At 45.5% G+C, this 13,216-nt stretch overlaps 2 protein-coding genes across 5 annotated transcripts; both read left to right on the forward strand.

Annotated features, from left to right (window-relative positions):
- Positions 1–27: 27 nt before the first annotated feature.
- Positions 28–5,131, forward strand: LOC123164637 (BTB/POZ domain-containing protein POB1). Of its 2 annotated transcripts, none has more exons than XM_044582179.1 (6): positions 28–377; positions 2,296–2,370; positions 3,125–3,243; positions 3,336–3,399; positions 3,734–4,013; positions 4,096–5,131. In XM_044582179.1, the coding sequence occupies exons 1-6, from the start codon at positions 167–169 to the stop codon at positions 4,904–4,906; spliced, it is 1,560 nt and encodes a 519-aa protein (XP_044438114.1). In that variant the 5' UTR covers positions 28–166; the 3' UTR covers positions 4,907–5,131. The 2 variants fall into 2 exon arrangements, with proteins under 2 accessions (XP_044438114.1, XP_044438113.1); XM_044582178.1 differs by having other exon boundaries at positions 29–377; positions 2,296–2,424.
- Positions 5,132–8,086: 2,955 nt separating this feature from the next.
- Positions 8,087–12,997, forward strand: LOC123164636 (BTB/POZ domain-containing protein POB1). Of its 3 annotated transcripts, none has more exons than XM_044582175.1 (6): positions 8,087–8,771; positions 10,128–10,256; positions 11,052–11,167; positions 11,258–11,321; positions 11,565–11,844; positions 11,926–12,997. In XM_044582175.1, the coding sequence occupies exons 1-6, from the start codon at positions 8,525–8,527 to the stop codon at positions 12,734–12,736; spliced, it is 1,647 nt and encodes a 548-aa protein (XP_044438110.1). In that variant the 5' UTR covers positions 8,087–8,524; the 3' UTR covers positions 12,737–12,997. The 3 variants fall into 3 exon arrangements, with proteins under 3 accessions (XP_044438110.1, XP_044438111.1, XP_044438112.1); XM_044582176.1 differs by having other exon boundaries at positions 8,252–8,744; XM_044582177.1 differs by having other exon boundaries at positions 8,253–8,735.
- Positions 12,998–13,216: the final 219 nt, after the last annotated feature.

A 13,216-nucleotide genomic window follows, 5' to 3' on the forward strand; every position in this document is an offset into this window, starting at 1 on the left:
TTTCGGGTTATGGTCCCGGCTCGGCCGGTGGTGAAGAGGTCCGCTGCGGGGGGCGCGGGGCGGGGCCGGGGGCGGGGGCGGCGAGGGTGAGGCGGCCCCGCGTTGGCGGATTGGGATTGGGGTTGGGATTGGATTCGGGGGAAGAGGGCGCCGTGGTGCTGCCGGCATGGAGCCGGACTTCTCGCGGGCGAGCGGCGGCCCGAGCTACGAATTCGCCTTCAACTCGGTCAACTTCTCCGACCGGGTCCTGCGGATCGAGATCGTCGCCGGGGACGACGGGCCGGGGGCCAAGGGCGCCGCCGGCGAGGGTTGCTCCTCCATCGCCGACTGGGCGCGCCACCGCAAGCGCCGCAGGGAGGACCTCCGCCGCGACAAAGGTGAGGGGAGGTTGGTTTACGTTAAAATCATTTCGGTGCGGGGTCGATTCGGGCAGTTTGAATTGGGGCTGATTTGACCGCCGGCGTGGGGAAATGGGAAAGGGAGGTGCCCTCTTTTCGTGCCGATTGGTTTTGGCTGTCTGTTTGGGGATTTTAGGTGTCAAAAAGCCTTACGTTTCGCATAAGGGTGGGAGAAAGATGGCGAGACATCTCTTGCTTTTGATCAAAGTCAAAGTTACGATTTCCAACTTGTTGTTTGCTTTGGTTTGATGAATCTCTTAGCTGTTGCCACACGGGAATTTAGCTTCTTTATTATGATCTTCTGAGCAATGTGGTGTTGAGGAGATGTCATTCGTCGTTGGGATTTAGGGGAGGTGGTGAGGGCGATTGTAACCGCATGATTTGAATTAGGGTGATTCCTTCTAGACTATTGCCAGGATCTTATTCAATTCTCAGTTTCATAGAAGAATAAGAACTCTGGGGCATTGCACTAATATGACCTTGAATTTACCAAGAGCGTTGCGCACTGTACTGTAACCCAACCAGCCACAAGCTCAGTAGACGAAATAACTTGTTTAAATTATGGTCAAAAGTTAGTTTGGTTATTTCCTGATAAATAACAGTCCGTGGCTGATGGTACCTTCACAGTTCTTTGTTTTATATGAAGTTCAGATGACCTTTTTGTCTATGTAGAGTTGTTGTAATAGTATGTGAGCTGTTCTTTACAATGCGATCATGTTAAGCAGTCAGATAGTGTTCCTCTATCAGTATTTCATAATGATGCGTGGATTTTCATTTGCTTGATTGACAAATAACTATTGATTGTTTATTTCCTTGATCGACTAGTAACTGTAGTCTCCTATAGTTCTACCAAATACCAATGTATAGTAAACTGTGTACCGTTTTCCTCCCAGCTTATAAGCTCACTGCCTGCACATTTTAAAACGAGTTCCAAGAATATTTGGTATAATGATATAAAAGCCATCCAGTTAAGCTTTCTAATATCATGCTTACCTGTTTCTTATTTTCAGGCCACTTCCCTATTAGCATTTTATGTTTATGCCAATCATACTTAATTACTTATGCCAATCTTTATCACCTTGTTGTATTACAATAGCACGACCAAATGTTGTCCAATGTGTCGCTGAGCTGGGCATGCATTCATTGTAATGTGCTAACAAGTGTGTTTACGTGCTATAATGCTTCTAAGTTTCTAATTTGAGAAAAGTAAGCATGAAAGAGGGTATATTAAGGGGAGTGAAAGAACAGTAATGAAGTTAGAAGTTCTTACTCTTAACCAGTTACTCCCTCCGTCCGTGTTTATTAGGCCACCGGGCGGAGGTGCTGGGACCAAGGCACAACACGTGCGGTTGTGCAGTTTTGAATCGGCCCTATTAGGACGCATCAGTTAGCGGCAGTAATTAGTGAAACCGACTCAACTCCCTCGTGAATGTAGTGACTGGGGATTTATTTTCCTCAGTCAGTGGATGGAACGAGCAACGGAATCTGCACTACTTAATTACAGTTGGCCTAATAAGAATGGACGAGGCTCGCTGGTTCTCTGGCCTAATAAATGCGGGCACAGGAAGTATTTGACTTTCTATTAGTGCCCTATGAAAAGTTCTGAGTACCCAATATCTTGCATCCAACTTCACACTGAATTTGCAGTCTAGAGTGAAGATATTCATCATTGATGCTTGTTCATGGGCCTCATATTGTTATTAGGGTTTATGCTTTGTTGCTTGGATTTTTTCTGTCATTATCATCTGAAGCTAATGCGCTCTTGCTATACTTTATTGGAATATGTTTCTGTCATTACACTCTGAAACTAATGCACTTCTTCCTTAATCTTGTTCTTGTTCTAGAGTGCAATAGCTTCCATTTTTAATGACTTCCTGCTATTTTTTCATGCCTCCAGAATGTGGAAAGTACATGTTGGAACCATCAACGGTAAAAATCGAAGCAGAAGAATGTGATACCTATGAGGAAACCGGTGAGGAGCCTGTAGCTATGATAGAAGAATCTCCACCTGATATTGGACAAGATGGTCAGTGCAATTGAATATCTTCTACGAATTACTCCGAAATAAGTGGCAGTCAGGTTTAGAAAATTGAACACACATACACACGGAATTCGGTGCGCCCATGCCAAATAATTAATATGATTTTTGGATATCTGTTAAGTTTAGCAATCATTGGTACTGACCATATGTGATCATAGAGTTAGTTGCTGGCACGATATATCAGAGTGAGTAACTCATCCCTTTGTATTGAAACTGTGGAGGTGTGCTGTTACTGATGGTAAACCTTCTCTTCTAGCCGTTCCTTTGACAATTTCAATATTTTGTAGGCATGCAGTAATCAGTTTAAATGCCTCACTTTACTGTTGATTGGTTGAGGTTTATATGAGCTTTATTACTTGTTTCTTGAGACTCCACCTAAATAGCTAGGAACAATTGGGTTATGTTGGATGGATTATACTTCTGTGATATATAATTCTAAGATATTTAATCATAAGTTGTGTGCAATTGTTATCCTTGTGGACGAACTAAGTTACATTTTGAAATTACCAGATCTCTGACGTTTGTGCATCATGTGGTAACTGATAACTCATATGATTCAGTAAAAGATGTGAATATTGTGCTACAAGTACGTTAAGAATCGATGCTGCTGCTGTGCACCATTTTGTTCCTTTATACTATGTGGCATTTTGCTGCCTGCTTCATTAGACTTTGTTGTTTGTATTAGGTGGGGATGGAGAAAACAGTGACTCATCCTGGAATATGGAGTGTAATCAGGTTTTGAGAGTGAAATCTATCTATATCAGCTCTGCAATTCTAGCAGCAAAAAGTCCCTTTTTTTACAAGGTAATTCTAATTGCTGCATGAAATGAGTAAATTGCGCACTGCAGTTATATATTGTTATCTAGCTAACATTCTCATAACATTCATCTTGTTAGCTTTTCTCAAATGGCATGAAAGAATCCGATCAGAGGCATGCTACTCTTAGAATAACTACTTCAGGTAATGCGGGAGCTCCAGTAGGACACTCGGCATTTTAAATGTTCTATCCTAGCTGCTGTATAATTTTCTTTAATGTCTGAACGATCGATTTTGTAGCACTGACATGATCAGTCTCAATGAGGTTATTGACGGTTGAATTTTCAGTTGAGCTATCAAGTTGATTGTCTATACCCTACCATTTTGCATCTTTCATCTTTCATCTCCCTGGAATAAGGATATTGTACCTTACTCAAAAGCTTTTCAAATCTATATTAACAAACAGTCTCAGTTTTTTTTATTGCCTTTTAGTTAACAGTTACCTTATGTCTGATTGTTGTATTTCTACTTGGAACAGAGGAAAGTGCCCTTATGGAGCTTTTAAGCTTTATTTACAGTGGAAAGTTGACGACAAATGAGCCAACCCTTCTGCTTGATATCTTGATGATTTCTGATAAATTTGAAGTTGTTTCTTGCATGAGACACTGCAGTCAATTGCTAAGGAGCTTACCTATGACCACAGAATCTGCACTTCTCTATCTAGATCTGCCTTCCAGCATTTCAATGGCTGCAGCAGTTCAGCCACTGACTGATGCTGCCAAGGAATTCCTCGCTAACAAATACAAGGATCTGACCAAGTGGGTAGTCTCTTTATTTAAAGAGCCAACTAAATTATTGAAAGTAACATTGTTGAACTAAAGGAATGCTTCCTCTTTCCAGGTTTCAGGATGAAGTGATGAACATTCCCCTTGCTGGGATTGAAGCCATCCTATGTAGTAATGACCTTCAGGTGGCATCAGAGGATGCAGTCTATGACTTTGTGATCAAGTGGGTTCGTGCTCAGTACCCAAGAACGGAAGAAAGACGTGAAATCTTGGGTACTCGCTTGCTGCCGCTCGTTCGGTTCTCTCATATGACCTGCAGGAAGTTGCGGAAGGTCCTTGCGTGCAGTGATCTGGATCATGAGCAAGCATCGAAAAGTGTCACTGATGCACTCCTGTACAAAGCTGATGCACCACATCGACAGCGTGCCCTTGCTGCAGATGTGTTGACTTGCAGGAAATATACTGAACGAGCTTACAAGTATCGCCCGCTTAAGGTGGTGGAATTTGATCAACCATATCCTCAGTGCATAGCATACTTGGATCTGAAGCGTGAGGAGTGTAGCCGACTTTTCCCATCCGGGCGGATTTACTCGCAAGCATTCCATCTTGCTGGACAGGGATTCTTCCTGTCAGCACATTGCAACATGGATCAGCAAAGTGCTTTCCACTGCTTTGGTCTCTTCTTAGGGATGCAAGAGAAAGGCTCAACGAGTGTCACCGTGGACTATGAGTTTGCTGCAAGGACAAGGCCATCGGGCGATTTTGTCAGCAAGTACAAGGGTTACTACACCTTCACTGGTGGAAAGGCAGTTGGCTACCGGAATCTCTTTGCAATTCCCTGGCCGTCGTTTATGGCTGATGACAGCCTCTTCTTCATCGATGGAGTTCTACATCTGAGAGCAGAACTGACCATAAAGCAATCATAGATAGTGGAAAATCTTGTGTGGTTCAAACATGTTTTTCCTGAGCACCAAAATAGACACTTTTGAAATGAGAAGCAAAATCTGTGAACTGTGAAAACTGAAAAGTAACATCTTATGAACTGTGAAGGTGTAGTTGCGCCACATAAGTTTTTTCTTAATGTGTAGCGCTACATGAGTTAAATTTGCAGTTTGTTGAAATTTCTACTCATTTTGATGGTAATCCTTTCAGGGACATACGACATGCTTGGATAGTGTCATGTACTAGAATGTAGTCAAGGTACAAAGAGCGTTTGCTAAATGATGGCAATAAGCAAGTCAGTTCTATAGAAAAGAAAAAGGTTACTTCGAACGATGGATTTTGCATCTTAGGCCCCGCTTGGATTCGGTGTAAGTTTATACAGCTGGATTTAATTTACAGGTGTAAATTACCGGCTGTAGTGTGTTTTCCGTTTGGAATAGAAACGATGGCTGGAGGTCTATCGATTACGGAGGTACTCCCTCCGTCCCGTCCCATTATATGAGAGCTTTTTTGACGCCAGTGTCAAAAACGTTCTTATATTATGAGGCGGAAAGAGTATTTGGGAGGCAACCAACGATCCAAGCAGGGCCTTACTGTATTTTCTTTTAGAAACTGCCAGGTATAGCTATAGGCTCTGTTTGTTTAGTTTGCGGCTGGGCGATGTTGGCAAAAGTTTGGTCATTTGGCAATACGGCTGTTGATTGATTGCCACATTTTTTTAGAATCGCCGGAGGATTCTCACCTAATTTTTTTTCGAGTAAGTCTAAGCATACCATATTTTCATAAAAGGCGAAAATCAAGTACAGGAAACTAAGAACTTGATGCGAATAACAAGTGTAGTACAACTTCACACCAAGCTAATCAATAGATTAGCCACCGCGACAATTACAAACGCAACGCAAGAGGGCCGGGGATGGGAAGGGATCTGGTGGAACCCTTTCCCTTCACCTAATCCCCTCAACCCCTTATAATTTGCATTAGAGTTGTGCTTGGGTAGAGAATACACGAGGGGAAGAGGGCGTGTTGAGTTTACAGGGGGTGAGGGTTTGCATGGGATCCATGGGGTTGCACACGTCGAAAACCAGCCCACCAAAAACAAGGCTTCATAGCATCTACATGAGCCCTCGTATCTGTCAAACGCCTGACCTGCCCGACCGCACAGAAAACAGCCGCCCAACCAGATTTGGCAAATCTGGCTCAAACACCCTGGTTGACTGGCACTTCTCATAACCGGTGCATATGTGGGGCGGATGTGGGGACACCCGGATACGCCCACCATGTAGGACTGACCACAAGGGCCCACATGAACACTCATAGAAACCATCAGTCCGAAGGGCGCCTCCTTCATTTTTTAGTGAGAATGCATTCATGGTGCTGCGTGGCGTCGCACGACGTGCCGCCTGAGGACCAAGCACGGTTATTTAAGCTGGACGACGGCAACCCAACCCTAGCCTGTCTGCATTTCTACCCTCTCCTCCTTTCACGCCGCCACCTTCAATCCGGTCATCGTTAGCCGCTAGCCATGGCCCGTAGTAGGATCACCATCTACGCCATACTCACCCCGGAGCAACGCTTGCAGCTGTTGGAGGAGAACCGGGCTAGGCACGAAGCTCGGATCGTAGTCAGCCTGCCTCCGGATTCATCCGAGCCGGAGCCAGAGGAGGAGGAGACCCTGGAGGACCCGGAGGCGGAGGAGGCAGTCTGCGGGCTTCACCATTGCCAACGCGCTGGCGGAGTTCGAGGTGGCCCAAGCAGAGGACGCAATGGAGCAACAAACCATCCTCGACTCCATCCAGTCGGAGGCGGAGGTGGAGGCCAACCGTCGCTTCCTCACTAGGCAGACGTGGAGCTCAACGAGATCTTGGCCGACGAGGAGCAAGAGGAGGCGGAGCCGGAGGTGCGCCAGCCGCCCATGACCATTAGGTCAGCGGCTTCGGCACAAACTTCATCAACATCTCCAGTGAGGGGGACGAGTATTGTAGTTGTGGGAGTGTACTTGGTACGTAGATCATGTCGGTACATGCTTTTGTATGAAGATGCAAATCGTGAAGTGGCTACTATGATCGTTGGGGGTGAAATATGGGGTATGACCGGTCACCGTTTGCGAACGTGCCTGACCCGTTTGGCAACTCAAATTAGCTATGTATGGTTGTAGATGCTCTAAGGCCAACTCCAACGCAAGGCTCCATTTCATCCGCCGGCGTCCATTTGGATCTACAGAGACAAAAAATGCAGCCCAATGCAGAGAGCCATTATGTTTTTATGTCCACTTTGTGTGTCTCGGACTCATTTCTGTCCCAAAAATTGGGTCAAATTTGGATCCGAAGCGGACAACGTGCGTTGTCCATCTGTGTCCTCTTTGTCCGGCCTGGCCCACCACCCACCGTCTTTTTTTCAATCTCTTCCCTCATTTTTCCCCTCCCGGTCCACACATCCACCCATGAACCGCACAAATATCTCCACCACGCCGATGGGAGACAGAGGAGGCACGAAGCATGATGGCGCTCACTCCGACCGGCCTCGAGACCGCCGTCGCGGTGGCCCCGACAACCGCATCGCCGGCAGGCTCGGTGGTGCTGTCCATGTCGTCTCCGTGGCGGAGAACATCATCCACATCAGGCGCGGCGGCGTGCCCTCCGCATCGGGTATACACCTCTTTGACGTCCTCCTCCCCGAGCGATAGTTGGGTAAGAGCATGTCCGTCCCAAAATGCGTTAGCTCCGTTGGGCTGTGTCCGCATGTCCGTCTATGTCCGCTGTCTATTTTGTTGACCTAAAAGAATAAAAAGCGAATAAAATTCGTGTTGTTTGGGTCACTGCATTGGAGATGCCCTAAGGCTTTCTTAGGTTGCAACATAAAATAGGGCATAAAATATACCCTGGAAACCGAGTTACTCTAACAGTTCGAAATCCAATACGATGCTCTCATTCTGCAATCAGAGTAATCCCAGTTGCCCAAATCATGCTCCATGCATGTTCATGGACAGGAAAGTACTCCATGAGAAAATGATGATGATTACTCCACAAGGGGAAAAACCCGTGACACCAAAACCCACCCCCTCCGAACCGCAAGCTTTGACGTCCTCTCCGTCGACCTGCCGCCTGCGTCCCCCCTTCCTAACCGCAACCAGCCCAACTCTACTCACTCTACTAGTAGTCTAAAAGGAAAGGAGAGACGCAACACAGGTCACGTCGCGAGCGAAGCAAGGCACAGAATCGCGACGCCGACGCCGACCAGACCCTCACCCTCCGCTGACGCGCCGGCCCCACGTGTGGGAAACGTGGCCCGCGGACAGCCGGGACCCACGGCGCACGCCTCCTAGTTAAGCGGCCTGCCGGTCTCTGCACCCAAATCGCCGCACCCGTTTCACGCTTACCACCCTCTGGTTTCCTCCCCATCACACCACAGCCACGCCTCTCTCTTCTCCGTCTCACTCTTGTCCCCACGCCCCCGCTTCCGCGACCTTCTGGAACCTTCTCTCGGGCTAGGGTTCCGGCTCCGACGGCGGTGATGATGTCTTCTGCGGCCTGCGCGCAGCGGCGGAGGTGAGGCGGCGGGCGTGGCCGGATTGGTATTGGAGGAAGGGGGCGGTGGTGGCCGGGATGGACCCGGACTTCTCGCGGGCGAGCGGCGGCCCGAGCTTCGAGTTCGCCTTCAACTCGGTCAACTTCTCCGACCGGGTCCTGCGGATCGAGATCGTCGCCGGGGACGACGCGCCGGGGGCCAAGGGCGCCGCCGGCGAGGGCTGCTCCTCCATCGCCGACTGGGCGCGCCACCGCAAGCGCCGCAGGGAGGACCTCCGCCTCGAGAAAGGTGGGGAAGGTTGGTCTACGTCTCGTCATCATTTCGGTACGGGGCGATTTGGGCGTGGGTGGGTTTGAATTTGTATTCGTACTGATTTGACAGCGGGTGGGTGGGGAGTTGGGAAATGGAGGTAGTACTACTTGCTTTTCCCGCTGATTTGTTTTGATTGCCTGTTGGGGATTTAGGTATCAAAAGCCTTACGTTTGGTATAAGGTGGGAGAAAGATGGTGAGGCAGCTTTTCCTTTTGATTGAAGTGAAGTTATGATTTCCTAGTTGTTTGCCTTGATTTGAATTTCTCAGTTGTTGCCACACGGAATTTAGCCACAATATGATCTTCTTAGCAACGTCGTGTTCAGGAGATGACATTGGTGGGTGGAATTTTAGGGGATTTATCCTGGACTCTATTTGCAAGATCTTATTCAACTCTTAATTCCGCAGAAGAAAACTCTGTGACATTGCTCCTAGTATGATCCTGAATTTGCAAAGAGCATTGTGCACCGTAACCGAACCAACCTCAAGCCCAGTAGATGCAATAAGTTGTATATAAAGTTATAAGCTATAGACAGAAGTTAGTTTGGTTATTGCCTGATTAATAGTACGGCCAGATGTTGTCCAATGTCTCGTTTAGCTGAGCATGCATTCGTTGTAATGGGCTAACAAGGGTTTTAGGTGTTACATAATGCTTCTAAGTTTCTATATTTGAGAAAAGTAAGCATGAAAGTGGGTATATTAAGGGGAGGATGGAGCAGTAATGAAGTTAGAAGTTCTTACTCTTAACTACTTACTCCCAGTCTGTGTTTATTAGGCCACCAGGGCGAAGTGCTGGGACCAAGGCACAACGCGTGTAGTTGCCCAGTTTTGAATTGGCCCTGTTAGAACACATGGGCTAGCGGCATTAATTAGCGAAACCGTTTCGCCTACCTCGCACATGTAGCGGCTGGAGATTTATCTCCCTCAATCAGTGGACGGAACGAGCAACGGAACCTGCGAAATCTGCACTTAATTAAGACCGGATGCGGCTCACTGGTTCTCTGGCCTAATAAACACGGACATAGGAAGTATTTGACATCCTATTAGCGTCCCATGAAAAGTTCGGAGTACCCAATATATTTTGCTTGCATCCAACTTCGCTCTGAATGTGCACTCTAGGCATTCATCGTTAATGCTTGTTCATGGGCCTCATATTGTTATTAGGATTTATGCTTTATTGCTTGGATCTTTTTCTGTCATTGTCATCTGAAACTATTGTACTCTTGCTTTGCTTTATCAGAATATGTTTCTGTCATGACGATCTGATGCCAATGCACTTATACTATTCACACTTTCTTAATCATGTTCTTATTCTAGAGTGCAATAACTTCCATTTTCAATGACCTCCTGCTATCATCTCATGCCCCCAGAATGTGGAAAGTATATGTCAGAACCAGCAAACATCAAAATTGAAGCAGATGAACGTGATACCTATGAGGAAACCAACGAGGAGCCTGTAGCTATGATAGAAGAATCTCCACCTGATATTGGACAAGATGGTTAGTGCAATTGAATATCTTTTAATTACTCCGAAGTACTCCCACCGTATCAAAATATAAGACGTTTATTAGGCTAGTTTAGCCTACAAAAATGTCTTATATTTTGGTACAGAGGTAGTATATGGCAGTCAGGTTCAGAAAATTTAACACATAAACACAGAATTCTGTGCACCTATGCCAGATAATTAAAATTATTTTTTGGAGAACTGTTATGCGTAGCAATCATTGGTACTGATCATATGTGATTTTAGAGTTAGTTGATGGCACAATGTATCAGAGCGAGTAACTCATTCCTTTGTATTGAAACTGTGGAGACATGCTGGTACCGGTGAAGCCTTTCTGCCAGCCATTGCGTTGATAATATTAGACATGTGGTAATCATTTTAAATTCCTCACTTTACTATTGATTGGTTGAGATTTATACGAGCTTGATTACTTGATTCTTTCTGCCCCACCTAATTTTGGAACAATTGGGTTATGTTGGATGGATTATACTTCTGTTGGATATAATTCTGACATAACTGTAAGTAAACTTGTGTACAATTGTTATACATGTGGACAAATGTACTTTAACTTTTGAAGCTACCAGATCTCTGAAGTTTGTGCACCATGTTGTTACTGATAAGTCATATGATTCGATACACTGTCACTATGCTCCCCATTTGATTGTGCTCCAAAGCATCATATCCTTGTCTATATAAAAGATGTGAATCCTGTGCACCATTTGTTCCTTTATACTACATGCCTATGTGGCCGTTTGTTCTCTGCTTCATTGGACCTTGCTGTTTGTATCAGGTGAGGATGGAGACAGTGACTCATCCTGGAATATGGAATGTAATCAGGTTTTGAGAGTGAAGTCTATATATATCAGCTCTGCGATTCTAGCTGCAAAAAGTCCCTTCTTTTACAAGGTGGATCTAATTTGTGTGTAAAATGAGTTCATTGTGGTGTAGTTATGTATTGTTATCTAGCTAACAGTGTCATAACTTTCATCTTGTTAGCTTTTCTCAAATGGCATGAAAGAATCCGACCAGAGGCATGCAACTCTTAGAATAACTGCTTCAGGTAATGTGGGAGCTCCAGTAGGACATGTTCTATCCTAGCTGCTGTACAGTTTTGCTTAATGTTTTGAATGATCGATTTTGTAGTACTGACATGATCATTGTCAATGAGGTTATCCATGATTAATTTTTCAGTTCAGCAAGCAAGTTATTTGTCTATACCCCACCATTTTGCAAATATATTTTTCTTTTGCTTTCGAGCTAACAGTTACCTTATGTCTGATTGTTGTATTTCTACTTGGAACAGAGGAAAGTGCCCTTATGGAGCTTTTAAGTTTTATTTACAGTGGAAAGTTGACGACCAATCAGCCAACCCTTCTGCTTGATATCTTGATGATGTCTGACAAATTTGAAGTTGTTTCTTGCATGAGACACTGCAGTCAACTACTAAGAAGCTTACCTATGACCACAGAATCTGCACTTCTCTATCTAGATCTGCCTTCCAGCATTTCAATGGCTGCAGCAGTTCAGCCACTGACTGATGCTGCCAAGGAATTCCTTGCCAACAAATACAAGGACTTGACTAAGTGGGTGGTCTCTTTATTTAGAGAGCCAACTAAATTATTGAAATAACATTGTTGAACTAAAGGAATGCTTCCTCTTTTCAGGTTTCAGGATGAAGTGATGAACATTCCCCTTGCTGGGATTGAAGCTATCTTATGTAGTAACGACCTTCAGGTGGCATCAGAGGATGCAGTCTATGACTTTGTGATCAAGTGGGCTCGTGCTCAATACTCAAGAACGGAAGAAAGACGTGAAATCTTGGGGACTCGGTTGCTGCCACTTGTTAGGTTTTCTCATATGACCTGCAGGAAGTTGCGGAAGGTCCTTGCATGCAGTGACCTGGATAATGAGCAAGCAACTAAAAGTGTCACTGATGCACTCCTGTACAAAGCTGATGCACCACATCGACAGCGTGCCCTTGCTACAGATGTGTTGACCTCTAGGAAATATACTGAACGAGCTTACAAATATCGTCCACTTAAGGTGGTGGAATTTGACCGACCGTATCCTCAGTGCATAGCATACTTGGATCTGAAGCGTGAGGAGTGTGGCCGACTATTCCCATCTGGGCGGATTTACTCGCAAGCATTCCATCTTGCCGGACAGGGATTCTTCTTGTCAGCACATTGCAACATGGATCAGCAAAGTGCTTTCCACTGCTTTGGTCTCTTCTTAGGGATGCAAGAGAAAGGCTCAACGAGTGTTACCGTGGACTACGAGTTTGCTGCAAGGACAAGGCCATCGGGTGAGTTTGTCAGCAAGTACAAGGGCTGCTACACCTTCACTGGTGGAAAGGCGGTTGGCTACCGCAATCTCTTTGCAATTCCCTGGCCGTCGTTTATGGCTGATGATAGCCTCTTCTTCATCAATGGAGTACTACATCTGAGAGCAGAATTGACCATAAAGCAACTCTAGATGGTGCTTGGCGCACTACTAACCTCATCTGTGTCCTTGCTCACACCTCAGTTCGTGCAACGATGGGCCTCAGTGTGGAAAATCTTGTGTCATTCAAACATGTTTTTACTCTGCGCCAAAATAGACACTTCTGAAACGAGAAGCCAAATCCTTTGTTTTACATAAAAAAGAGGACTGTCATGTCATGCATTAGTTTTGAACTTTGGAAACTGTAGCTTTGACGCTGAGAATCAAAGTTACATTCGTAACATGTTCAGATGATGAATTTGCAGTCTGTTAGATTTCCTACACGCACTGGTAGGATCATTTAGACAGTAGATGTTACAAAGACCATGTGCTAAATTGCTGCTGGTGGGGAGAATTGGCTCCGGCTAGTAGATATGCTAGGGTTTTAGTCCAAGAAGGGCGACACTCGGATGGATGGCGACGTTTCTTCTTTTAAGTCAATCTTTCAGGCCCCGATCCTTTTTAATTTCATTG

The sequence above is a fragment of the Triticum aestivum genome, chromosome 7D, assembly GCF_018294505.1.
Source record: "Triticum aestivum cultivar Chinese Spring chromosome 7D, IWGSC CS RefSeq v2.1, whole genome shotgun sequence".
In the NCBI taxonomy this organism is placed as follows: domain Eukaryota; kingdom Viridiplantae; phylum Streptophyta; class Magnoliopsida; order Poales; family Poaceae; genus Triticum; species Triticum aestivum.